Source organism: Halichoerus grypus, chromosome 8 (assembly GCF_964656455.1).
Source record: "Halichoerus grypus chromosome 8, mHalGry1.hap1.1, whole genome shotgun sequence".
Taxonomy (NCBI): Eukaryota; Metazoa; Chordata; class Mammalia; order Carnivora; family Phocidae; genus Halichoerus; species Halichoerus grypus.
Window position 1 is genome coordinate 80,773,525 of NC_135719.1, and position 27,854 is coordinate 80,801,378.

At 41.0% G+C, this 27,854-nt stretch overlaps 1 protein-coding gene and 1 long non-coding RNA gene across 2 annotated transcripts; one reads left to right on the plus strand and one right to left on the minus strand.

Annotated features, from left to right (window-relative positions):
- Nucleotides 1-20,172, minus strand: DAD1 (defender against cell death 1). The gene is made up of 3 exons (XM_036114885.2): nucleotides 19,867-20,172; nucleotides 10,955-11,129; nucleotides 1-233 (listed from the first exon to the last, which is right to left on the minus strand). Exons 1-2 carry the CDS (start codon nucleotides 20,075-20,077, stop codon nucleotides 10,999-11,001), a joined length of 342 nt encoding a protein of 113 aa, XP_035970778.1. The 5' UTR covers nucleotides 20,078-20,172; the 3' UTR covers nucleotides 1-233; nucleotides 10,955-10,998.
- A 118-nt stretch (nucleotides 20,173-20,290) lies between these two features.
- On the plus strand, nucleotides 20,291-27,534 carry LOC144378837 (uncharacterized). The gene is made up of 3 exons (XR_013440622.1): nucleotides 20,291-20,369; nucleotides 21,002-21,082; nucleotides 27,027-27,534. It is a non-coding gene; the product is annotated as an uncharacterized LOC144378837 (long non-coding RNA).
- The last annotated feature ends 320 nt before the right edge of the window (nucleotides 27,535-27,854 follow it).

The following is a 27,854-nucleotide window of genomic DNA, read 5'->3' on the forward strand; positions in this document are numbered from 1 at the left end:
GAGTGGCATGGAGTATTTTAATTTGGAAGGCAAAAAGGTTACACTTAATGGGAAGCAGAGGTCATGGTAATAAATGCTCATTACAAAGCTGCTCTAACACAGAAGCAAGGGAGCTTCTCTGGGTTCTCCACCTACATTCCAAATCAGAATCGGTAACTATAAATCTGAAGAAAATCCACGTGTCCAAGTTGCCATCTCAAAAGCTCTCAAGCAGAGGAAATCAAAAAGCGAACCTAAAAGAAAGAAGCAGAAAGGTAAGAGAGACATTCAAGGTTTTTTAAAAATGTCTTAAACGATACTACAAGACAGGGCCCCAAATCCTTCAATCTAAATTCTGAACCCACAAAGATAATTATGGGGTTTCCAAATTCCAAACAGTATTTAAGCCAGCTAGAACAACCAGATTAAAGCAAATATTTTTCACAGAACATTTTATAAAGGTATCCATAAAAATGAATGTTCCAATCTGAATCCCAAGCACACCAAGACAAAACTTACTAGGAGTTGCAGGCGTGGGTTCTAACTCCAGCTCTGCAGTTAATAAGGTGCACGACTGGGGCGCCTGGGTGGCTCAGTCGTTAAGCGTCTGCCTTCGGCTCAGTTCATGATCCCAGGGTCCTGGGATCGGGCTCCCTGCTCGGCGGGAAGCCTGCTTCTCCCTCTCCCACTCCCCCTGCTTGTGTTCCCTCTCTCGCTGTGTCTCTCTGTGTCAAATAAATAAATAAAATCTTCAAAAAAAAAAAAAAATAATAAGGTGCACGACTTTATACAAGTCACTCTGACCTCTCTAGCTCACAAACTCTTGGGAGGTGAGGGGGCTGCAACTTAGCCTAAAGGGCTTTTCTGGATGGAGAAAGCATACAAAGCACTAAATTTCAGTTGGAGAATAGGGGGTAAAAGGAAGAATTCAAGAGAGAAAAAGTAGAGAAAAATTCCCCATCTCAGATTTAACCAAGGACCAAAATAGAAGAAATAATTTCATTTTAATTGCACGACAGGTTCTTTGTGGCCAGAAGGTGGAGGAGAACTCTAGGAGAAGCAGCCCCGTTGCTGCAGGCTGCCCAAGACTGCGATCTGTGCACTGTGGGACAGAGCCCTCCCCAGCAAACTCAGACTTCCTTTCTGGTCCCTCCGCGAGAGCGGCCCGCCTAATGCCCTGCAAGGTGGGTGTGGCCAGAAAGTGACCCTTAGCCTTAGGGGCTCCAATATTTCTGGCTATCAGCAGCCATTTTTCCTGCACTGTGCCATTAAAATACTGCAATCTTCTCTGGGTGTCATGACTTGAAAAAGATTGGAAAACACTACCTTTCAGAAGAGCTGGGCTACCCTGGCAGGTTATAAGGCACCACACCTTATCTGTGTACTGGTTCTGGTGACCTGGAGATTCTAGCATCAGAGCTTAAAGGAAAGATCTTATTAGACTTCTAGCCAGAGTGCTTTTATTTCACTAACAATGGTACTTAGAGAAATGATATAAAACTGTAGGAACATTCCTACATCAGAATTGTGAGAAAAAGAAAGGGCAAAAAACAGGGAACAAAAAGCATTCACAGGCCAACCAAGAACAAACAGACCTATTAAAACTCACCTATTCACTCCATCAAATTTTTTTTTTAAGATTGTGGTTTTTTTTTAAAATAAGTAATCTCTACACCCAACATGGGGCTCAAACTCACAACCCAGAGATCAAGAGTTGCATACTCCATGGACTGAGCCAGCCAGGCGCCCTACTCCATCAAATTTCTTAAAGCAAACTCTCTGGCTACAGACTATGAACTATGAATGCATCAGTTCTAATGGCCAAGGTGAGAGCAGACTAGAGCATAGGGCCATTTCAGTGAGGAGCCTTGACACAGAATTATAAAAGAAATCCGAGTCTAGTACAAAAGTCAAGTTCTGAGCTTCTCTGGTATTAAAACAGTTAAACAAATCCAAGATACTGTGGCTGGTCCATTTAGAAGGCAAAAATGACTCATGAGATTAAATCTCTTTGATAATGGTTTTCAGAAAATTCTACTTAACAAAGATGTGCTCCCTTCTTTTAAGACAAAAGTACATTTACCAGATACTATTCTAAAAGCAGAGGATCTAGGATTCTTTGAAATGTTAGCTCAACAAAATTGGACTATGCAACAGCTCAGAAGAATGCTTCAACTGCTAACCGGGGAATAAAGGTTTCAGGAAACTAACAAAACTGCTTCCCATGAGATCGAGACATGCAAAATGGAAGAACCTACTGAGAAAAGTTCACATGACTTCGTCAGTCTATTTCACCCATGCAGAAAAGACCGTGCCATCTGATCTGTCTGTTCTAATCATCTTAAAAGAAAGCCAGGCACAACACAAAGTTAAAAATAATTATTCTCTGTATAGATACAAAAGATAATGCCAGACAGGGTCACTTCTCTTTGGGATCTGTATTCTCCAGCAATGTCTCTATTCAGACACCAGCACTGGGCAGATACACTCAAATACTGATTTTCCTTCAAACCCATTTCATCCTGGATATCCTGGTCACCCAATTAATGATGAAATTAGAGAAAATGTGAATCAAGACCATTCTGCAGAAATTCTAGGTTCCGAGCTCAATCTGAATCACAATTTCAGAAGGCACAAATCATGTGTTTCTAAAGATGGCAGGAGCTTTGCAGATCAACTGGTCTGATCCTCTCTTTTTATAGATGAGGAAGCGATAACCTGATAGTTTAACAGATCTGTCCAGGGCTGTGCTTTCTAACACTGAAGCCACCAGCCATACGTGGCTATTTAAACTTAGTTAAAATTAAATAAAATTAAAAATTCAGTGCCTCAGTTGGTAGAGTATTTGACTTTTTTTTTTTGAGCACGCAACTCTTGATCTCAGGGTTGTCAATTCGAGCCCCACGCTGAATGTAGAGATTACTTAAAAATAAAATCTTTTTATAAACAAAACAAACAAAACCACATGACTAGTAGCTACCATACTGGATGGCGCAGACTTAGAACACTTCCACATTGCAGAGTTCTACTGGAGAGCACTGAGCCTAACATCATCCTCTCTGGATAAAGTCAGGTCTCCTGATCTGCATTCTCTTGCATGTCTTCTGAACCCAAGATGACCGACTTTGCAGACACATCTTTTTTTTTTAATTTATGAATGTATGTATGTATGTATATAATCTCTATACCCAATATGGGGCTCGAACTCATGACCCTGAGATCAAGAGCTGCACACTCTTCCAACTGAGCCAGCCAGGCGCCCCACAGAAACATTTTAGATAGCCTACCTTCATCTTTTCTTATCATCTCTCCTAAGTTTTTCCCATTGAGAAAAGATAAGTTTAATATTTTTAATGTAAACCTTTTAACAAGAAGATGTAGATATTCATCATCCAAAAGTCTCTGAATTTAATAAAGGAGAAGAAATATAAAAGTTTAGAGTCAAAATGTCTGTTATCAAGTTCCCACTCGGTCACTTATTAGCTCTAAAGCCTGGACAAGTTAATCTAAATTTCACTAGGGTTGGGAAGCCTGGCTGGCTCAGTCGGTGAAGCATGGGACTCTTGACCCTGGGGTCATGAGTTCGAGCCTCACATTGGATATAGATTTTACTTTTACTTTTTAAAAATGTAAATTTCAGGGGCGCCTAGGTGGCTCAGTGGGTTAAGCATCTGCCTTCAGCTCAGGTCATGATCCCAGGGTCCTGGGATCAAGCCCCACATTGGGCTCCCTGCTCAGCAGGGAGCCTGCTTCTCCCTCTCCCACTCCCGCTCCCCCTGCTTGTACACTCTCTCTCTGTCAAATAAACAAATAAAATCTTTAAACAAATAAATGTAAATTTCACCAAGGTTTTGTGGGGTTTTTTTTTAAGATTTATTTATTTGAGAGAGAGAGAGAGCATGCAAGCAAGGCAGGGAAGGGCAGGAGGAGAGGGAGAGAGAAGCTTTAACCTACTCCACACTGAGCATGGAACCCAATGCGGGGCTCAATCCCACAACCCTGAGATCAGGACCTGAACCAAAACCAAGACTTGACACTTAACCGACTGCACCACCCAGGCACCCCTTCACCAAGGGTTAATCACCTCATGTGTAAAATGGAAATACTACTATTCAACTACCTCCATCATAGAGTGGACCATGAGGATCACATGGGTTAATGTTTCTAGGAGTGTATGTGAGTCTCACAAGCCTAATAGTGTGATAACTATAAAACATTTTATAAATGTTATCTAATTTTGTAAAAGGTCTTACACATTGTGCATTTTGTTATATACAGCCACACTAACTTTCCACCTCCTATGAATGGATGACGGAAATCTGGTAATATGGATAAAAAGCAACAACTGATGAAAAAAAAAAGCAAAGTTCAACTGATGATCCACACAAATGGCACGAATCACCTGAAATACAATGAGAACTATCATGAATTCTAATAATCACAGGCTGTAGCAGCTCTAAGAGACTGATGAATATCCAGGCCAATTCCCTCATTGTGCAGACAGGGAAACTGGGCCTCAGAAACAAGCTTATGTGTCCAATCAACTAGTTAACAGAGCAAAATCTACAATGCAGGTCTTCCAACTTCTAGTCTCATGCTTACGCCCCACCCTACAGCCCTTCATACGAATTTTTTCCTTGGCTTCTTTCTTCCACAGCATTTCCCATGTCTTAGCAACCATATAACTAATGATTTAGCTATTTTTATAGCATTTTCTTAGAGTTGAAATTATTTATTCATACACTCATTCAACAAACATGCACAGTGACTGTTAGCCCTGTGCTAAGCCTTCAGGGAATTCAAGAGTTCAGTGGGAGAGACAGGAAAGCGAATGAACAGTTTCATAACTCTTGGTTAAGTACAGCATTAGCGGTGTACACAGTGGGCCCCAGAAGAGAATCCTATACGACTTGGGGGGGGCAGGGATGACACGGAGAAGGAATCATCCGAGCTGCAAGGACAGAGAAATAACGCAAGGAATTAGGGCAGCAATGAACTTCATAAACATAACAATACTTGATTATTTTTTTTATGGGTAGCTTTAAACAGACCAAATACAAAATAGAGCTCAATCACTAATTAGTCATTAATTAGTGGCTTTTTAGTAAATAAAATAAGCAGATTCAGGGTTTTAAGAATAATGGTTAAAGAATTCATCTCCTTCTCCAACTGGAGAAAAAGGGGGTTGGGGAAAAAAAGATCATACTATGTGCTTAGCTCAAAATACGTTCCTCAAATTTAAAATAGTTCCCTTTCTGGGAACTTACTTGGTGGCTAGATCTAATTCAATATAAGATGAAATGTCAAAGAGAAAGTGGAATAAGAACTAAACAGCTCCCCCCAAACAAAAAATTAAAGATTATTACCAGTGGAAGTCATGCTGGGAGAAAAACGGGCCTAGAATGAACTAAAAAAAGGAGCTCTCGAACTGACAAGTTAAGAAAAAGAAACAAAGGGAAAATCTGTGGGTCTCCATGTACTTGAGGTATTCCCTGGGTAACAAAATCCCTAAGCCACTTTAGGATTGCATGACCTTTTGTGCCTTAACTCCACACTGCCCACCTCTGGTCAGAATGTAAAGCAACCCCCACCCAGCATCTAAGCCCACTTGGACCTCTGCTGCCCTCATGTGACTAGAAAGAAACTAGATTTTATCACAAAGCTATCAGTGGTTTCCCCCCACAACTCAACTTTTCTTTTGCTTCGTAGTACATTCTCAGCATTTGAAATGTACAACCCCACTAGGTGGCAGTAGAGCCTAAAGAATAATATTTAGATTCCCTTCCAGAGGTAATTTTCTAGGACACTACACACTAGTACCCCCGTATTCACAGTTAAAGTTACTGCAGTCAATCACAGGAGAAGCAGATGACCCACCTTCTGACATACTGTCAGGTAAACGTAGCCAAACGCTAGGTCACAGCGCCTACATCATTCCCCTCGCTTTATCTCATCATGTAGGCATTTTCTCATCTCACATCATCACAAGACGGGTGAACACAGGACAGTAAGAGATTCTGATCACACATTCACAAAACTTTAATTCCAGTATATTATTACAATTGTTCTATTTTGTTAGTAGTTACTGTTGTTAATCTCTTCCTGTGCCTGACAAACTGAACTTTATCACAGGTATATATATATATATATATATATATATAAATATATATATAGGAAAAACACTAGTATATGTAGGGTTCAGTACTACATCCACTGGGGGTCTTGGAATGTTTCCTCCACAGATAAGAGGGGACTATTGTACTTTACTGATAAATTCGAAAAGTCAACAGCAATTGTTTGTAAATAGCACTGCCTGTCAGAGTTCTGTTCGGCCCAGCCCTGTCAGTCCCCTTGTTCCAGCCAGGATTAAACACTATGAATTTTTTTTTTTTTTTTTTTTTAAGATTTTATTTATTTGACAAAGAGAAAGATAGCGAGAGCAGGAACACAAGCAGGGGGAGTGGGAGAGGGAGAAGCAGACTTCCCGCCGAGCAGGGAGCCCGATGTGGGACTCGATCCTGGGACCCCAGGATCATGACCTGAGCCGAAGGCAGACGCTTAACGACTGAGCCACCCAGGCGCCCTAAACACTATGAATTTTTAAAGATCTGTGGCCTCCATTATAAAAACAAAGCAACACTAACAAAATTTTAACACAAGCATTTGAGCATTTGGCAAACAACCTCCCTCTAGGCTGAGCTTATTTCCAAGCTCAGGCTTGTCCCTTTCTGCCTGGTTCACTTTCCCTCAGATCCAGCGACCATGTATGTCATCAGGAATTTTCCTTCCCAAACTGTGACCCAATGTAGCTATGTCCCTCTTCTCTTCACTTCCCTTCAAAACCCCTTAGATAAGCTGACAATTTTTGAAAAAACTTTCACAAAGAGACATGAAGAAACAACACAGGAAATATTTAGATACTATGTAAATTTTAATATATTCAAATCTACTGAACTTCCGTGTCAGACATTCATTCAAAACAGATTTACAGCCACCTAAGTGACAGACACTGATCAACAACTCCGAAGCTCACGAGGAGCATTTTTTACTTTTGCATTTTCATTTTTATGATAATCTAAAAAAATACCACGAGTGGGGCACCTGGCTGGCTCAGTCGGTAGAACATACAACTCCTGATCCCAGGGTCATGAGTCCGAGCCCCATGTTGGGGGCTTAAAAATAAAGCAATCTCAAAGTAAGTATCATTTAAAAAATAAAAACAGAAATAAAAAAATAAATATGAGTTGATTCTTGGCCCCTGGGACAGCCACCTATATAAACCAGTGCTGCCAACTGAGTGCTTGCAACCATAGGATGTGTTTTCAAGAGACCACAAAGGCTGAAGGTTGGAAAAAGCTATGTTAATAGACCTAGGTTTTACATTAGTCCTGGCTGAAAGAAACTGTCATGAAGCTCAGGTCTTATAGCAGAAGGAAGGAAAGGGACTAGACAGGGATTCAAAGGGAGCTTTAGCTCAATCAACAATGTCTAATCTGTTCAAAATCTTTTTTTTTTTTTTTAAGATTTATTTATTTGGGGGAGAGAGAGAGAAAGTGCAAGCAGGAGCAAGGAGGAGGGGCAAAGGGAAAGGGAGAAGCAGACTTCCCGCTGAGCAGGGAGCCTGAGGCAGGGCTTGATCCCAGGACCCTGAGCTTAACCAACTGAGCCACCCAGGAGCCCCTAATCTGTTCAAAATCTTAATTCCTCCTAGCGGTTGGTTACATTATTCTCTGTACTTTTCCGTATTTTTTAAACTATCATAGTAAGAGCAAAGAAGGAAAATGATAAGGGGAGAACAGTAATAACTAACTTTTTAAACACATTTCTTTAACACTGCAACTGTCAACTACTTTATAGTAAACAAACTTAAGAAAAATAGGGTATAAAAAAATTTTTCTGAAGTCAGACTGGATTTCTTACCTATAAATGGAATTAGCAAACCTATCCTCATGAGGTTATTTTGAAAATAAAGACACAGAACAAGAAGCATTTAAAGCCTGACCCATGGTGAGCTCTATGTTAATTTATTTACTTCTCCTTGAATAAATTTATCTTTTTAACTCAATGCCATTTTCTTTTGATCTGCCTTTTTCAGAGGAGCTGCTGGTTTTAAATGTCATCCCCCAATTCATGCAAGAGCAGTACATTATAGATGTTTATTCTTTTTACACCCAGCCCTCAATGTACTTGGCAGATATGGAGAATGTTCAATCTGTTTTGTTCTACCTTCTGAGTTGGTATAAATATTGAGAACTCACTTGGAAACTATTTTAAAAGCGTTTTGGCATACTATACATAGAGCTGAGTTAGAAGCACATAAGAAGGGCAAATAGATGTATGTTTAAAAATTATTAAAAGCAGGACAGTATAACTTATGTCAAATGAAAGATCTCTGTGAAAAACCTTTTGGGCAGTGTCCCAGAGAGGATTTTTCAATGAGCACACGGTCTATAGAATGATTTAACACTGTAATCGGTCACTGGAGGATTTTGCCGTACCTTGGGCCCGTAATTCCCAGCTGAACAGGTGGCCATAAGTTGTTAATATGGTCTGCAGTATGCAGTTCCTGCTGAGCCTGCTTTTTTGTCTCTGTTTTTGTCATAATTTTGAAATACTAAGCTGCAGAGTCCTCCTCCAATCACGACAGCCCTAGGAAATCATTTTCCATGATTTGGTATCTCCCTGAGCCTACAGAACATCCTTGAATTGTTTGCTCTGTTCCCTTCCTAAGCATACACATGACTCATCTAGAAAAAATAATTTTAGTAATCTAAAGTAAGGCAGTCAGAAGACTTAGGACCTTTCCAGCAAGGTTACTATCAGAGAGCCCATGAGTGACTCATGAGGTTTGCCAAGTGAAGGACAATGTTAGTGGTTTGGTTTTCTAGCTTTGGTCAAGGAGTTATCATTCTCAGACACTTTGTCTGCTGCCTCCACTCCCAAATGGCAAATAGCTCCCTTCTCTGGACTCCCACAGCACTGTGTTTGGATCTTTGGTGTGGCTTTAACTGTGCTGAATTTTTTTTTTTAATTATTTATTTATTTGACAGAGACAGAGATAGTGAGAGTAGGAACACAAGCAGAGGGAGTGGGAGAGGGAGAAGCAGGCTTCCCACCGAGCAGGGAGCCTGATGTGGGACTCGATCACAGGACCCTGGGCTCATGACCTGAGCCAAAGGCAGACGCTTAACGACTGAGCCACTCAGGCGCCCCATAACTGTGAATTTTAACTGCTGTGTTTATACGCCTTCTCTCCTACTATCCCGGTAACAAGGCACTGACTGGCACAAAGAAGGTGTGGTAAGGGGAGGGACAGGGGACAACTCAAGTCCTGACCAGGTGTCCAAAGAGCTAAATTGTATATAACTCAGCTCTATGTATAGTGTGCCAAAACACTTAAAATAGTTTCCAAGTGAGTTCTCAATATTTATACAAACTCAGAAGGTAGAAAGAGGGACACCTGGGTGGCTCAGTCGGTTAAGCGTCTGCTTTCAGCTCAGGTCATGATCCCAGTGCCCTGGGATCAAGCCCCATATTGGGTTCCCTGAACAGTGGGCAGCCTGCTTCTCCCTCTCCCTCTGCTGCTCCCCCTGCTTGTGCTCTCCCTGTCAAATAAATAAATTTAAAAAAATTAAAGAATAGTAGAAAGAAGTACTTCTCAAACTTTTTCACTGAAATAAACCACAGAACTTACCACTACCAAAAATGAAACCTTACCTGAATTAACAGAACTGTTTTTGAGGCTATTATCAATAATGGAAAGAATTCACAGAACATTGTCAGTTAACAGATTCATTTATGCCAAAACTGATGTACAGCCCTTGTCACATTATTGCATATACTTTGTACATGGTTGCTAATTCATGCATTATATTGCTGATTAGTATAAAAATGATAGATTTCTAAGTAGTGACAGAAAGAGGTCCATTCTGGGAAATTCTTCCCCCAAAAAAGATAACATTTCCTAAGTTCTTTTTTTGTCTGCCACCCAACAGCAACAACACTAAATTTTGTAGTGGAAAGGCACAGAAAAGAGCACATTCATTCATCAGGAAGCTAGGTGGGCTACTGGAAGAGCACTAGGCCAAGAGCACCACTGGCTCAGGTACTACTTTGAAACCACTTAGCTGTGTGGCCACGGAAGGCCCCCGTTTTCTCATATACAAAATAACAGCATCGACATACAGTTTGGAAAACACTCATGTACTTCTTAGAGATTTAGGATTCTGCCTGGAAGGGGGGGATACAGGGAAGGGCATATCACCCCTGAAAGAGAGACCAAGCAGAGAGGGCTTCTCAACTCTGTCAATCAGAACAATTCTGGCACCATTGCCGTTTTATACACTGAGATTCTACGTAAGTTTATTTAGAAAATAAGGAGCTCTACTGTGAATAAAGGGAAAATGGCAAATGAACCAAATGACATCTCATCCTAGATTTTAAAGTCTTCTCCCAAGCTAATCCAATATCTTCATTTATTTCCACTTCAGCACACAAATTATTAGTAAATGGCCATAGTCATTCATTCAGCATATACTGGATGCCTACCAGGTATAAGCACTAGACTAGGCACTAGGGGGGACAATGGCCCCGCATTTAAAGTTATCTGAGATCAAAATCAGAAAAAAAAATTACAGAGCAAATCTACAGGCAGAAGCTACAATTTACGTCTCTCCCAAGATCTTAGTTGTTTTCATGGAGTTATTGATGTAGATATTAATGTATTAGCTACAGGCAAACTTATTTTCTGTTATCTTAATGATCTGCAAAACAGTGAAAAGGGAAGGCAATGACCAAGAGAGGCAGCACTGATGAATCATGATGATATTAATGCATACTTCGCATTCTTATAGAAAATTCTTCAAGTGTCTTATCAGCAATATGGGAACCTTGGTATCCATAATCAAAACCAGCCACACTCAATTTCTATTCCCAAAATCAACATTACGGGACAAGGGATATGATCAGTACTTACATTCTTCTAGTCTCCTACTCCCCAATTAAATAAATGGGAATAATTCAGCCAACGAAGTTCATTACAACAAGGTGCAGGATGGTGCTGGCAAAGAGAAAATCAGCAAAGGCTCGCTCTGGGGAGATGCCTTGGAAATCCGCTTTGTTCTGTGGGTTGATCTGTATCCTGAGGCAAACTGCACAAGAAGCAAAACATGAAAACGATTATCTAGAAATATAAAACAAATATGACCGCTAATGAACACACCCATACCCTATGTCCCAATAATTCTAACAGAAATGATACATAAGTGTATCCAAAGGAATGATACCCATGATAGCCCCAAACTAGAAACACTCTAAATGTCTCTCAACAGTAAATTATGCCATATGCACACAATAAAATACTATTTAACAGTAAAAACGAACTTCACAATATGGATGCATTCCACAAATACAATGTTAAGCAACACAACTCAGACACAAAAAAGACATGCTGTATGATTCCATTTATATAAAGCTTAACACGAGGCCTACCAATCTATGGTAATACAGGCCAGGATAGTGGTTTTTATCTTTCACAGGAGGAGGAATGACTAGGAAAGTACAAGGAGGAGGCCTCTAGGGTGCTGGGAATGTTCTGTAGCTTGCTCTGCGTGCTGGCTAGATGGGCAAATTTAGGAATTCATGATTATACACTTATGTTTTACGCTCTTGTTAAAGTTAAAAGAAAAAAATATGACTTCTCAGGCTAAAAACCAAAAGCTTACTCAGAAAAAGATACATATAACCAAAATATCTTCAGAACTCTCTCATCTCCCGATTTAAGTTTATAATTATACCTCAACTGGGATGCAGGTGAGGCAGTAACAAAGTAACAAAGCTGGGCTGAATGACACAATGTTGTAAAACTGTGAATTATTTTCTAATAAAATGTGTATAATATTGGATAGCACACAGTATAAATACAAGATGCTAATCTATGAGGACCTCATAATTATAAGCTGTGATCTTAAAGTTCTAGCAGCTGCTCCTCTCAAAAAATGCAAGAGACCTAAACTATATAACCTTGACAAAGAACTTTCTCCTGCCACATTCTACATCCTTGAAGATGCCAACCTGATACATTAGCCACGGTCACCACCTGACATGAAAAGGAAGCTCCAAGAGTACACTTTCCCAAAATATCTTTATGCCTGTGTTAAATAATTACGCTACTTAAGAAAACCCAAATTCGCTTCAGGCTAGCATCCATTCCATCACAATCAAGAAAGAAAATTGAACTGACATCTAACCCAAAGATCAGAAAACTACCAGACTAGCTCTCCAGAGGCCATCACCACGGCAACAGTTTTCATTATGTCTAAGCATGTAAACACTGTGGAAACACCACTGATCTTTTCAAGCACCTGGACCCTTCAAAACATGAAGGACATTGATTGAAGCAAGGACAACCAATTAAAATCCTGCTGTGGAGAGTACAGACTGGTTCATCCATTTGGGAGAGCTGGCAATATCCATTAATATTTAAAATGTTTTTACTTTTTGAATAAGGAATTCATCTTACAGAACAAAGAATTTCTAACAGCATGTTCATAAAGTTGAAAAAAAAGTGAAAACAGTCCAAATGTCATCAAGGGGATTATTTCAATAAATTACACTACAGACATGCAATGAAATCCCATGCAATTATTCAAAAAAAAAGAGATAATTCTCTACATGCTGACAGTAAAAATATCCAAGATATATTAGTGGAAAAAAAGCCAAAAAATTATTCCATTCCATATTTCTCTTAAGAAAAAAATAGGTATCATTATTTTCTCATTTCTTTTAGTTGAAACCTAGGAAAAATTTGGAGAAAGAGACACCAAACTATTAACAGTGGCTATTGAGATGGAGGGTAGAGATAGAGTAGTGTTTCAGGAAGTATGAGGGACAAGAGAAGCTCCCCATGAGGGTGAATAAGGTAATGAACTGATGTGTATGGTTACCGTGGTCACAGTCACCCAGCTTATTTTAATGACAACATAAGAATAAAAGAGTCCTATGGAGATGGAAAAGACCTTCAAGTTATAAAGACCAACACCCATTTTGATTCATAATGCCCAGGAGGAGGTGGGGGTGGGCATACTGGGGGAGGCTGCATGATCACCTGGGAAGTTTTCCAAAGTATACTCACCATGTCCAGAATCTGACAAGCCTTCCCCAGGTGGAGAATTACAAACCTTCCAGAGCCTGTGTTACTGACAGGGGTGTCCTATCCCTCAGATGCAATGGGATACAAAAATGGCAAAGTCTGTTGAAAAAGCTCCTCCACTTAATGATCCTTCATTCTCTCCCTAAACACTTCCAAAGATGGAAAGAAATTTACTACCTCCTAAGGGAGCTTGCTTCATTTAAGTAGTTCTAATCTATCTCCTTAAATGTTCATTCATCCAGCAAAATATTTACTGAACATCTATTATGTGCCATGCATTGTCCCAGGTGCTGGGAACATGGCACAGAACAAGAGTCTGGCTCCCAAGAAACTTACACTTTAGTAGAGAGAAACATATAAGTAAGCAAATAAACAAGGAAATATCACGTAGTGATACGTGCTATGAAGAAAATAAAAGGTAATAAGAGAGTGACTGGGAAGCTATTTTTATTTGGTAGTCGCAGGAGATTTCTCTAAGAGGTGCTACTTAAGACCAAAATTTGAAAGATAGGAGCCAACCATGCAAAGATCTGGGGGCAGAGCATTCCAGGTAGCAAGAACAATCTTGGCATGTTCTAGGTTTAACAGATCAGACTAACTAGACTACAGTGATTAAGGGCAAGAGGGAGACAAGGGCCAAATCCTGTTAAGCTTCAGGAAAGAGTCTGGATGTAGTTCTAAGTGCAACAGAGCATTTCAGAGTTTTGAGCAGATGAGTAAAATAATCTGATTTATAATTGTTAAGGTTGCTAGAACTGCAGCAGAGAGTGGTTTATGGAGTTAAAGAGAAAGAGGAACTGCATAGGAGCTGAAGAGTCAGGTAATAGTAGTAAAAATGAACTGAAGAGATACAGGCTATATTTTGGAGAAGACAGGGCTTGCTGATGAAATGGATGTGGGAAATAACAGAAATAAGGGATCAAGGCAACCTCCTAAAGTTTTGGCTTCAACCAACGGACTGACTGGTGAAGAGGCAGATGGCTGGGTGGAAAGGTTCAACTTGGAGTTTCTTTTATTTTTTAAAGGTTTTTTATTTATTTATTTGAGAGAGAGAGACACAGCTAGAGAGGCAACACAAGCAGGGGGAGTGGGAGAGGGAGAAGCAGGCTCCCCGCCAAGCAGGGAGCCCAATGGGGGGCTCAATCCCAGGACACTGGGATCATGACCCGAGCCGAAGGCAGACATTCAACGACTGAGCCACCCAGGCGCCCCTCAATCTGGAGTTTCATATCAGACATCAAGTGAAGTTGTCAAGTGGGCAACTGGATTTACTAATTTGGAATTCAGGAAATGGGTAAGAACTAAAAACATAAATGTGGTAAACTGTAGTTATATAGACATTATTTAAATTCATCTATGGAAAAGAATTAGAGAACACAAGGGGTCTAGCACCATGTCCTCAGACTGAGAAGCACCTAGCACAAAGAGTAGGAAGGAAAAACCAATGAGGTGAGAAGGAACAACCAGGAGAGTGTAGTGCTATAAAAGCTTCAAGAAGAAAGTCCTTCACAAAGAGACAGCAACCAACTATATTAAATGCTAAATGCCACTGTGCATTCAGGCAAGGTGAGGGAAATGGCCATTAGATTTGGCAAGATGGCAAGAGTAGTTTAGCCGGAGTGGTGAAGATAGACCACAAGAGTGGGGTGAGGAATGAATGAAAAGTGAGAAAGCAAAACGAGCAACTAGACTATTCTTTCATGGCATTCTCTGATGATTGGGAAGAAATAGAATGGCAGCTGGAGGGGTATCTCAGGCCAAATAAACATTTTTTTATTTGGACAATATTAGAGCATGCTCCTATGATGGGAATGATCCAGCAGAGAGATATTAATAATGCAGAACGGAAAGATGATCGCAGAGGTTGAGAGTCCCTGAGGGAGCAAGAGAACATCGGCTCTTCTGCCCAAGTGAAGGAGTTGGCATTGGACAGGAAAGGAACACATCAACCATTATCATGGGAAGTAAGTCAAAGAGTAAGGGGTACCAGTGCAGATGAGCTGCTATGATCCCTCGCTGGGAAGACGAAAGGATTCCAGTCTACCTTTTTAGTAAAAAAAAATAAATAAAACAAGATCATCAACTGAGAACAAAGGAAAACAGGAAATACGGAAGAGTTAAGAGAGAAGTTACGATGCATATTTTGGAAAAGCAAACATATGAGGGAAGTATTATAGGACCACTGAGCAAAGCTGAGTGCCCATGTGTATTCTTATTTTCACCAAGACTTCTCCATCACAGCACTATATCCAATTATCTGTCTGTATCTCCCACTAGGTTATAAACTCAGGGACAGCAGAGACCATGTCTGTGTGTCTCACAGCTCATCCTCAGTACCTTGGCAGAGAATCTGGCACATAATTGCTTAGTATTCATTTACTTATTATAGGTGCACTCACAATTTAACATATACAGTGTTAAGCAGTAACAATGCAGAGATGAAAAGACAGCCCCTATCCTCAAGGGGCTCACCTTCCAGAAGAAAGACACGCAAACAAATACAGCACAATATCACTTCCCTCTCTTCCACCCTTCCTCCCTACCCCCTTCTCCCCCACAGACAGGTGAAACAGAAATACAGAAAAAAAGGCCCAAATCTGCTGGAAGAGTCAGGGAAGGGCTCCAAAGGGAAGCAGTACTTGAGCTAAGCTGTCTAAGAAGTGAAGGAATTTCCCAGGCAGTCAAGCAAAGGTAAAATAGCTTGAGACATCACAGCATCTTCAGAGAATACCAAGTAACTCAGTAATGCGGGGGTATAAAGTACAGAGGAAGCAGAGGTAAGAGATGAAGCTGGAGATATGGATGGGACCAGATCATGAAAGAGCCTGGTGCCACAAAAAAGATTTTTAACTTTTCACTGGGAACCACAAGACTGGTATTTCCACGGGGAGTGGCATGATCACATTTGCAAGTCACATCAAGCCTGGGAGACTAGTGAGGAAGATTACAGTGGTCTAGATAAAAGGTACTGAGAGCCTGAGTCACCGAGGATGGAGAGCTAGCAACAGCTATGAAAGATTTAGAAATGAAAGATTTAGAAACAGGACTCTCAGGCACAAGGTTAGCAAACCTCCAATCTCTTGGAGAGCAATTATGGTAGATAATACTAGGGCCCATAAATCTGACAGATAATGCCCAAAGAAATGCTGGACCCCAGTCCACATGGCCCAATAGCTCCCATGAGATAGAAAATACTCTGGATTAGGTGTCCTTGCCTTTCAAATTCACACTGCTTTTGGATTTGTAAACTGGAAGAAACAAAACTATTTTTTTTTTAAATCCAAAAAGGCTGGGTGGCTCAGTCGATTAAGCATCCAACTCTTTATTTCAGCTCAGGTCATGATTTCAGGGTGGTAAGATCCAGCCCCACATCTGGCTCCCTGCTCAACAGGGAGTCTGCTCGAGATTCTCTCTCTCTCCCTCTGCCCCTCCCCTCCTCTCAAGCACACACGCTCTCTCTCAAATAAATCTTTTTAAAAAATCCAAAATTGTTTCATATAGAGAATAAAATAGACAAAAGTTGTAAAAATGACTTAACTGATTTCAAGATCAAAGACTTATTTAAAAAACAGTCTTCATGTTTTCTACTTATCGCTCCTAAATAGCACTCTGAATGAGCAGAAAGAGGGATTTCACTTAGGCAAAAAAGGAAACTAGAAGGGCTGCCAACACGGGAATGATACTCTAACAAAGGGACAGATGTCCTCAGCTAGAGATATCTAACCATAAGATAAACAGTCAGCTGCTAAGGAAATCTGAAATTTGTCTTTTAAAGCTTACTATACTTTACACTGTTGATCCAAAAAAAAAAAAAAATTTCTCAATGGCAATTTTCTATCTCTGGCTCCTTCTTAAAACCATGGGTAAGTCTCCCAGCCATAAGGGAATAGAAGTAAACAGATCATTTCCACTGAGACCAAATAACACCAGGCTTTTTTAAAAGTGTGATAGCATTCTATATTGGTTAAAAATATACTGATCAATTTTCAAAGAGCATATGCTTAATTAACACATGCAGAAGGAATGGAAGAAAATAGACTGCCAAAAAGAAATCAGGAAACCAAACTAAACAACTTTTCCCTCCAATTCATCTAGTGTAGGCTAACACGATTCTAAGTCTCTCCCTTACTCAAATTAAAAAAAAAAAAAAAGTGGGCAGGGTAAGCACATGGCTGGCTCAGTCGGAAGAGCATGCAACTTTTGGTCTCAGGGTTGTAAGTTCGAGCCCCACGTTGGTGTAGATTGCTTAACTAAATAAATAAATAAACTTTTAAAAATAAATAAAATTGAATTTAAAAATAAAATAAAATCCTTAGATGCTTTCCTATTACCTACAGAATAAAATCCTTGGCCTGGCCCTGTCAAAGCTCTAGCATCCAGCACTACCTAAACCTTCATCGTTATCTCCTACAATTCCCACTCTCCAGCTAAACAGGCCTCCTCCCTTCTCTTCCAACAGGAAACCAACCACCGGAAAATGAGAAACCCAGCACAGTAAATAAGGTACAAGGCTTCCCTTCCCAATAATCACAACAAAGGATAAATTCCAAATTTCAAATTTCCCATTAAAACATCTCCTGTTGAGGATCTGGGCTAACAAATGGCCCAAAAGTTAGGATCTAGTAAGGGCAATGCTGTCGAAAGAAATGCAAATGATACCTTTTGATGGTAACTATGGATCGTCATGAATCCTTCCTTTTCCTGAAGCGACTTTCATTTCTCTGGCCCAATTACCTGTTATCTAACAGCTCTGGAAATCCCAGTCCCCCATACTGACTCCACTATTATTGTGCCCTTTCACTAGACATTCTCTTCAAAGACTGGAGAGGAGGGGAGTCTGCCAACTCATTTTTAGCTACAACAGCCTCAAAAGCAGGACTTGGCATAAGAAAAAATTATCTGTTCAAAAAAATCTTCTGGTTTTATCACACTAATAATCTACAACTGTAGTCCACACCCACTCTTCAGTAAATCACACTCTTCCATGTAGCCCTGAGGAGGCATTCTTAACCTTAAGAGGCTTATGAAGCCAGGGTGACTTCAGCAAGAAACTTTCTTTTCAATCAACTTAGACCCCACCCCATTCCTACTCTCGCAGACCTGGAAGACAAAATTATCAAACAAAAGTCACTAGAGGTTCTCAAAATTCCTTCTCCAGTCTGGATAATAAAATTCTTAGTCACGAACAGTCCAGATTGGGGGGGTGGGGGTGGGGTGGAGGGAGCAGTGGAGACGTGGGGGTGCGGGGTAGGAAGTCAGGAATCTGGAACAAAAAGGGTAGCTTATCTCATGTATATGGCGGTGGTAACATTTGAACTCCTGATAGCCAGGATGCTGCCACAGAGAACCGGGTCTTGGTCATCTAGGACAAAACTCAAAGATCATATGAAATATCCAGTTAACGGGCTATTAACTCTACAACTCCAGACCAGGCTAGTGCACATGTCATTAAGTCCTTAGGCTTATTTTAAGTTCTGAAAGAGAAGGTAGAGTAACCCTGGTATGAGTCTGAACTAGCGTTTGTGTAAAAAGCATCCCATACATCTATAAGCAGAGAAGCACTATAAATGATTCTAATGCTGTATTTTGTCTATGCCCCAACTAGACTGTAAACTCACTGAGGACAAGAAACATAAACGTGATGCACCCTCAAAGCGAGTATCTTGTATTAGACTCAAAATACAATTGATGGTCTGACTGATAATAATCACACTGGAAAAAAAAAAAAAGAGTTCTGCCATGTTCTCAAGGTCAGAGAGAAGGCAATACCACTGACTGGACAGGGCCATCTGGTGGCCACCTATAAAGTGGACTGGCTAACTCTCATGGGCCAGGCCTGAACTTAGCATTCACTTGAGTTCCTACTGGACCAGAAAGGTCAGATTTTGGCAAAAATTTATGGGACAGTAAGCTCTTGTTAAATATGGCAGTCTACAAGGTATCAAATGCTGGGATTCGGAATAATACTGCTAAAATTGAGCTATGTGAATAAAACTTGAGTTCAGGACAATGAAGTAACAGCTTCATCCACAAGAAATGAGTAGGAGGGTTGCCTGGGTGGCTCAGTCAGTTCAGCATCTGCCTTCAGCTCAACTCATGATCCTAGGGTCCTGGGATCGAACCCCACATCCGGCTCAGCAGGGAGCCTGCTTTTCCCTCTCCCTCTGCCTGCCACTCCCGCTTGGCTCTCTCTCTGTGTCAAATAAATAAACAAAATCTTAAAAAAAAAAAAAAGAAAAGAAAGAAAGAAAGAAGTAAGAGCAGCTAAAAGCCAAAGTCAAGTAAAGGCTGATTCAACAAGCAAACCACCTATATATTTCTTACACTGTTCACTGAACCGTTTCACTAGCGGTTAGCAGTGATTAGGCCGAGGTGACAGAGATGCTTCAGAGTTGGGTTTTCCATTTTAAAGGTCTACCAACTTTAAAGGTATGTTAAAGCTAAGTGAAAGTTGAAATGGAGTTTTCCTGGACCAATATGAAGTGAAGTGGATCATCAAGTTGAGCAGCATGAAGGGGGTTTCTCCAGAATTCCATCTCCCAGGCGGCTGTTTGGTATTAGACTTGTTGCAACCTTTCTGAGCCTCAATTTCCCCACTCACAAAAGAGGGCAATGCAGGCTCCTCTCATAACTTCACGAGGCGGTGATCTGATATAAAAGAGAGTGCTGTGGGAATAAAAGCAGCGCACCAAAGGAAACACATTGTTATATACTGCGATTACGTATAGAATCATTACCCGCTAGGATGAAGCTCCCCACACAAGAGATGAAGCCCGAGAGAAAAGAGTTGAAGGGGAAGGTCCCCACGAGGAGACAATAACCGAATTGCAGCGCCCCGGTCAGCAGTATGTACAGGAGGTACGCGTCAAGCAACTTCAGACGCTGGGGAGTGGAGCTCAAGTACTCTTCCAAGAACCGCGAGATGACCGACACTACCGACGCCGACATGACTACACAATCGGTTCTCCGGCCTGCGATCCCCAAACTCCTGGCGAAATAACGACCACACCGGATGTAGCCTTGGCGCCTGCGCACCGCTGTAGCCCAGCTCCCCCCACCCCGCCCCCGATTTGTCCTTTGCGCAGGCGTATACGCAGGCCAGGGCGCGAAACAACTAATGCGCAGACGCAGAGTACATCTACAGAAGAGCGCTACGGCCAGAGAAGACTAAAGCGCCTGCGCAATGGATCTGTCCTTGGGTTGAAGACGTGTACTCTTTTTGTCCTACTTCCGCGGTCAGGTTGGTGACGTCCACAGTTGCTCTAGCAACGAGATACTGTGGGAGGAAGAGGGGGACAGGTTTTACAAAGGACAGCGTAGCTACCCGAGGGTTCCGGCTTTCTTTGGCCCACCCGCGTCTTCAAAGATTAACTGTTTGGATCTGCTGTGAGGCAATGCCCGGCGCTCTCGGGGTTCAGTACAGACGCAGCCCTAGCTCTGTTAAGGGCAGATGCCTGTCCCAGATCGTTAGAGCAGCTTCTCCCGCAGGGAAACCACCGCTGCTAATCACTATGCAGGCACCAGTTTAGACTTGGTTATGGGGGGAGGGAAGTGCGGAACGGACGGAGGGAGGGAGCTTGACCTCTACCTGGCCCTGAATTGGACTCGGGATCTGACCCCGGGAGCGCTACCGAATAAGCGCGGTAGAACGTAAGTCCACAGGTATTAATTCAGCAAACATTTATTGGGCGCCTCCTCAGGACGTTGTGCTAAATTGTAGGTACCGTCTGGGAAATCATACGGTCTTAAAAGGGCAAGTGTTGGGGCGGGGACTGAGAGAAAACAGTCGATTAACATGCATATAGTAAATGATCAAGTTTAGCAACCTTCTACTCAACAAGCTGGCATCTTGAACCCGGTGTAATATTCCAGGTATCAGCGCTGGAAGGCCCATAAGAGCATTGCCTGGTTCAAACCCTACCCCTCCAACTCATTTTGCAGAGGAAACTGAAGGTTTGTGGTTTTGTGTTTCAACAAATGGAATTACCTGCTTATATTTAGCGTTTTAACTTTTTTAAAAAAATAAGATCCACTTTAATTTCTGGCTTTCGCTGCCCTTTTAGTTTCACATTAATCTGACCTTCCAGCCTTACTTCTGTCATCTCTCAGTTGCAGGTCCCACGTAACCAGGTGCTTTTTAAGCTTATTAACAACTTTGAGCTATCCTAGGTGCGCAATCAAAATTCCGAAAGCCGCATGTGAAGACAAGGGTCCTTCATTTTCACTTTTTATTTGTTAAACTGGAAACTACATCAGTGTCAACAAACGTACTGATTAGCAGTGGTGATTAAAACCTTGCTTAGGTTCTAGAAAGAAGAGAAATAATTCACGTCTTCAGAAAGCTTTACAATCTATTTAAAAAGAGATTCATTTTCACACCCATAGAGATTTGCGCTGCTATGTGAACTTAAGTTCAGCCTAAACTCTCTTACGTTGCTGAGAAGAAAAGGGGAGAAAAAGTGAATAACCAGGCTGGTTCCTATTTCAATATAATAAGGCAGGAAGATTTAGTTTTTCTCACAAGTTGAACCTTTCCCCCTGTTTCATCAGCAAGTAGGAGGGTAGCTTCCTCACCAGTATTCAACTTCAAACTTTAAAGTCTAGGCTGATGCTTTTTAATCATTCAGGAGTGGATTCCTCAGGGGGTTTCTGTTCCATCAGCCAGGCTCCTTCCAGCAGTTTCTCCCTTATGTTTTGTCTGCCTTTGATCCATGTCAACTATCATCATTAGCATCTCCACAGGAACTCCCAAAGGGGGAAAGCAGAAGAGATGAAAAATATCAAATTCACTTACTGAGTGCATCCTTTTCTGAGACCTGCAAAGTCAAACACCAATATAATAAACTAAAGCTTTTCTGGACTACTTAAAACAGCAAGAAAAGGTCTTGTTTTGGGTTGTTTATGATTCTATAATCACTGAAATATTTTTGACGGATCTGTCAATAGGAAATTGCTAATCCTAATTTATTTCAATAGTTTAAATCAGAATATATGTAAAAATTCACATCCAGAATAATGGATAAGAGTGCAGGTTCTAGGGTTAGTCATGCAGCCTCATTTTACTTTTCTATGAAATAGAAATAACAATACCAGGATTGCTGGAATGTTGTGTTAAAAAGAAAAGCACAGGCCCAAAATGGTGCCTTAGGCTGAGTCCCCAAAAAAGGGCTTAATACATAATCTAATTGCAGTTTCAACTTCTCCCGGAAATGTAGTCTTAACCAATCAGTTAAGAATTTTTCAGTCAGCACCAGTGAGTCTTCCACATGGGCCCTCTCCATGCCCCTAAGGAAGATAAGACCTCTTGCTTTCCCCACTAAGGAAAAGTGGTCTAAACAATCCTTTCCTTTGGCTAATAACTTTCTTGCCCTACCCTCTTTCTATAAAAACCCTCCATTTTGTAAAACTCCTCAGAGTTCTCTATTTGCGATATGAAATGCTGCCCAATTCATGAATCATTTAAAAAAAAAAAAAAAATACTAGGGACGCCTGGGTGGCTCAGTCAGTTAAGCGGCTGCCTTCAGCTCAGGTCATGATCCCAAGGTCCTGGGACTGAGTGCCGCATCGGGCTCCTTGCTCAGTGGGGAGCCTGCTTCTCCCTCTCCCTCTGCCTGCTGCTCCCTCTGCTTGTGCTCTCTCTGTCAATAAATAAATCTTTAAAAAAAAAAAAAACTAGGTCTTCAAATTTTATTTGGTTGAATTTTTGTAACAGTTTTGAGGATTAAATGAGACTTCAACATTAAGCACTTAACATAGTATTTGACACACAGTAAATGTTCTGTAAACATTTGCTCTTAACAATCATTAATACTGGTAATTAACTATGCTTCCTCTATATCTCTGACTAAAAGTTGGGCAAACCACAGAGCCCCAATATTTTGGACATGGAAGAGATAGCACTAAAAGACTGCAACTCAGATAGCTCTCAAGGGGCAAAACAAATTTAGAAATTAAAGGTGAAGTCAGAATAGACCTTAGGATTTTTATTACAAAAATACTGTTGGAGAGGAAAAATTTCCTTCTAACCATCTTAGTTTTATTGACCCTGTAAATTAGACTGAAAAAAGACAGATTAACAAGAGAAAACAACTTTATTAACATATGCTTCACATAGACACATGGGAGTACTCAGTTATGAGTAACTCAAAGGGGTGGTTAGAACTTGGGCTTATATCATGGTAAGAAACAAAATTCAACTGAGTACATTTTAAAGATCTTACTGGTTTTATTTAATAATTCATGAATCAAGTATATTCAGTCTAACAGAAAGGAGCTCCAAGAAGCTATACAAAATGAAAGACATTTATAGGCAGATGGGAGCAGGAACTAGGAAGTTATACTAGACAAAAAGCTGATTGGTGATGTCAAGGTCATTTTCCTTTAGAGGATGACAGGGATCTATCAGGTACATTACCTGACTAATGCTAATTAGGCAATTCCTGTTTGATTCCATTTCTAGGAAAGCCAAAACTGTAACGTTTGGTGATGTGGGGCCTAATATAAGTGACTCCATTTGGGGCCTGTTACCTTGTTTGTAACAACAGCATTTTACAAAAAAGGAATACACTTTTAGAGAAGTGACAAGACAAAGAAAAAGGACTTTGAGTTTCTAGGGCAGCAAATTGTGGGAAGGTAAAAATGTATGAGGGAATTAATAAAAATAAGGTTTAGTTAATAAAGTTTGTTAGGTAGATTCTTCTGGTGCCCTCTCTGGGTTGATAAGAATCTAGAGTTCTTCTGTTCTTCCCTTATAAGGGGGGGGGGGCACATTTACAAAGTTATGTCCCACTTTTAGGCAAATAGGAGGAGGGCAGAGAGCTTTTCTTGTATCTGCTTCTTCTCAGTTGCCTTCAGCTCAAAATAATGCTTATGCTACAGTGGCATATTTTGGGGTGGCATGTTCTGCTATTCAACACTCAACATCATAAAACAGTAAGAAAGTAGAGGGGCAAGAGGGTCCCCTTACAAGCAAAGGCCACAACTTTACAGTGTCTCTACAGTAAGAAATGAAACCCCCTTTCCTTGTATCTTTTAATGTAAGAAATGTGTATTTAGTCTTCATCCCTTTTCCTGGCACAGGGCCCCTAAAACCCTAGGAATTTCCTAAGTGATGATAAGAGCACTGGTGTTACAGGATTTCTTTTCCTTCAGTGCCCGCAGTTCTCAGTCAGGCTGCTTCAAAGAATGAAGAGGTAGACCAACAAAGAGTGGTGGGCAACAGAGCAAAGTTCACTGAACCATAGTAAAGTTTATTGGGCAATAGTGCAAAGCTCCCGAAGAGGAAGGGGACCTGAGAGGGTTGCCCCAGGTTTCTAAGTCTGAAGGGTTTTATGGGCTTGTTGACAGGTTATTTTAATCTGATTAACCATCCATGCACCTGTCACCCAATAAGGTTTTTGTCATCTATCTACCAGGTGGGAAAGGGTGGAGGGCTCCCTCCAGGGTGGTGTAAAATCCTTTTAAGGGTGGTCTCCTCTTGGTGGGGGGAGGGTGCCACTTGTCACTGCCTGCCTTTCTTCCAACCATCCTTCATTACTAGGAGCATTTTTTATTATAATATTTGGTTTTGTTCCCAGCTCCTGAAATAGCTCCAGAGCAATAAAGGTGAAAGGAGTGTCTTTTGTTATTCGTAACGAGCCCCTTCAACCACATTTGAATTTAAGTTATTAAAGTGACTTTTGGAAAGCCCTTAAGGGTAGGGACTGGTTGCCTGGGGAACCAACTCTGATTCCAGGCTAGGAACTGTAAGCCCCACCGCAAGAGGAGAGAGGTGCTGGAGATTAAGTTCAATCACTAATGGGCAATTATTTAATCAATCATACCTATGTAATGAAGCTTCCATTAAAAAAAAAAAGAAAGAAAGAAAACCTAACCAGAGGAGTTTGGGGAATTTATGGGTTGCTGAGCACATCCAGGTGCTGGGAGGGTGGTGCAACTGGGGAGGACATGGATGCTCTGTGCCCCTTCCCCCCCATACCTTGCCCTGTGCATCTCTTCCATATCGCTATGCTTAAGCTGTATCCTTTTATAACAAATCAGTGTTAAAAAAAATTCAACTGAGAATTTAAAATATATATATATATATATATTTTTTTTTTTTTATTAAGTAAACTCTACGCCCGACGTGGGGCTTAAATTCATGACTCTGAGATCAAGAGTCGCACTCCACTGACTGAGCCAGTCAGGCACCCCTCAACTGAGTAAATTTAAAGATCTAGTTGACTTTATACAATAATTTTTGAATCAGGGAGCATCCCGTCTAGCAAATAGAAGTGAGCTCTAAGGAGTTGTACAAAAATGGAAGGTTTTTTAGGCAGGAGGAGAGTGGGACAGGAAACTAAAAGAGGATTATTTCAGGTAAGCTTACCTTCCCATAGGTGAAGTCCCAGGGTCTCAAGCAGATTACCTCACTAGTGCTAACCAGGAAGTTACAAAGGCAGCAAGTGCAATTAGGTTAGGTATTAAGTCTTGGTGGGGTTTTAGCAAAAGTGACTCCATTTTAGATCTTGTGTTTCTTTGTAACACCAGTAATATAGTAAACTATTTTTCTAGGTTCTGTGAGCCATTCTAGCAAATTACTGAACCTGAGGAGGGGGTCATGGGAACCTCCAATTTGTAGCCAGTTGGTAGAAGCACAGGTGAAAACCTGGACTTGATTTTCTCCTGTTAATTTCTCCTGTTAATTTGATTCTTTGTCCACCTAGAAGGCCAAAGGAAATTCTTCCTCCCTGACATAATCTTTGGGAGTCCCATAAAGAGAACCTTTCAGTCTTCCTCCCTAGCACCCAAAAATCTACCATATTGTCCTTTGCAAGGGCAGAACACCCTCCACGACACGGGACTGAACTCATCACCGCTTGAGCAACATCATCCAATAGAATTTTCTGTGATGATGTAAATGTCTCTGTGCTGTCCAGTATGGCAGCCACTAGACACATGTGGCTATTGAGCACTTCAAATATAGCCAGTTGTAACTAAGAAACTTGATTTTTACTAATTTAAATCAGTTTAAGAAAAAAAAAGGCCCAAAATGGCTTCACTTAGACCAAATTCCCAAACTCAAGCCTTAATACCTATTCTAATTGCAATTTCAACTTCTCCCAAAAATGTAGTCTTAATGGGTTAAGCAAGAATTTTTCCATCAGTGCCAGTGAGTCTGCCACATGGGCCCTCTCCTTCCCCCAAAAGAAGATAAGACTCCCTTGCTTTCCCCACTAAGGCAAAGTGGCCTGAACAGTTCTTTTGCTAATAGCTTTCTTGTTCACCCTCTTTCTATAAAACCTTCCATTTCATAAATCTCCTGGCATTCCCCTCTTTTTGCTAGATGAAATACTGCCTGATTCATGACTTGTTTAATAAAGGCAATTAGATCTTCAACATTTACTTGGTTAAATTTTGTTTTGTTTTGTTTTTTTCTTTTTTAAAGTGAAGTCTTTTTTTCTTCCCTCCATAGCTCAAGTCCTTCCTGTATTTTTCTTAACAGATATTGACTGAGGTTTTTACTGTGTTAAATAAAACTGTTGCAAACTGCCCTAAAGAATGATCTATGTAACACATTTCACCAAGTGTTCCATGGAAGTCAAGAACTTGAGAAACTTTAACCACTTAAAGCAATTCTACCACTTTTAGGAGATTGTCTTCTTTCTGGTCTCATTATTTTTTAATAGGGAGTCAAATTCTATGTTCTTTATTCCAGTTAAATTCATGCAATAGGGGCGCCTCGCCAGCTCAGCTGGAAAGAGCATATGACTCTTGATCTCGGAGTTGTGAGTTTGAGCCCCACATTGGGTGTAGAGATTACTTCATCACTGTTCTCCTTTCATGAGTGGAGTTTCCCAGCTGCTACTAGACATGTAGTGTTGTTTTTTTTTTAAGATTTTATTTATTTATTTGACAGAGAGAGACACAGCAAGAGAGGGAACACAAGCAGGGGGAGTGGAAGAGGGAGAAGCAGGCTTCCCGCCAAGCAGGGAGCCTGATGCGGGGCTCAATCCCAGGACCCTGGGATCATGACCTGAGCCGAAGGCAGACGCTGAACGACTGAGCCACCCAGGCACCCCAGACATGTAGTGTTTCAACAGGTGGGATGTTGAGGCAGATATGAAAATCCAGCTTGCTCCTCTCCTAACTCCTCCCTCTTCAGGATGATTCAGGCATCCCTCCTCCTTGGTCTTGTTGCAGGATTTTTTTCTCCCTCGGTGGGTGCCTGCGGTTCTGGGTCACACCGCTTCGAAGAATAAAGTGGTAGACCAGACAGAGTGGTGGGCAGCAAAGCAAAGTTTATTGCGTGATAGCAGAGTGACAGTACAAAGCTCTGGAGGAGGGAGGGGACCCGAAGGGGTTGCCCTCTAGATGAGATGCTGCCTGATTCATGAATTGTTTAATAAAGGCAATTAGATCTTCAACGTTTACTTGGTTAAATTTTGTTTTCTAACAAACCTAAGTAGCCACGTGTAATTAGTGGCTATCATGTTGGACAGAACTACTTTAGAACTATTCCATTCAGTTCCTATGTTTAAAGGTCACATCTTATTCAAAGTTCATTCAAAAGGCAGTGACACTCATTTGAAACTGAAGAATGATCTATTCCTGCCAGGCCTAACGTATCAGGTTATCAGCTCCACCTACTTATAGAATATTTAAAGTGACTTACAGGTACAGGAAAGAGGGTTTGACAAGATTAGTTTCCATCAATAAAAGCCATATTAATACTTTAATTACCCAT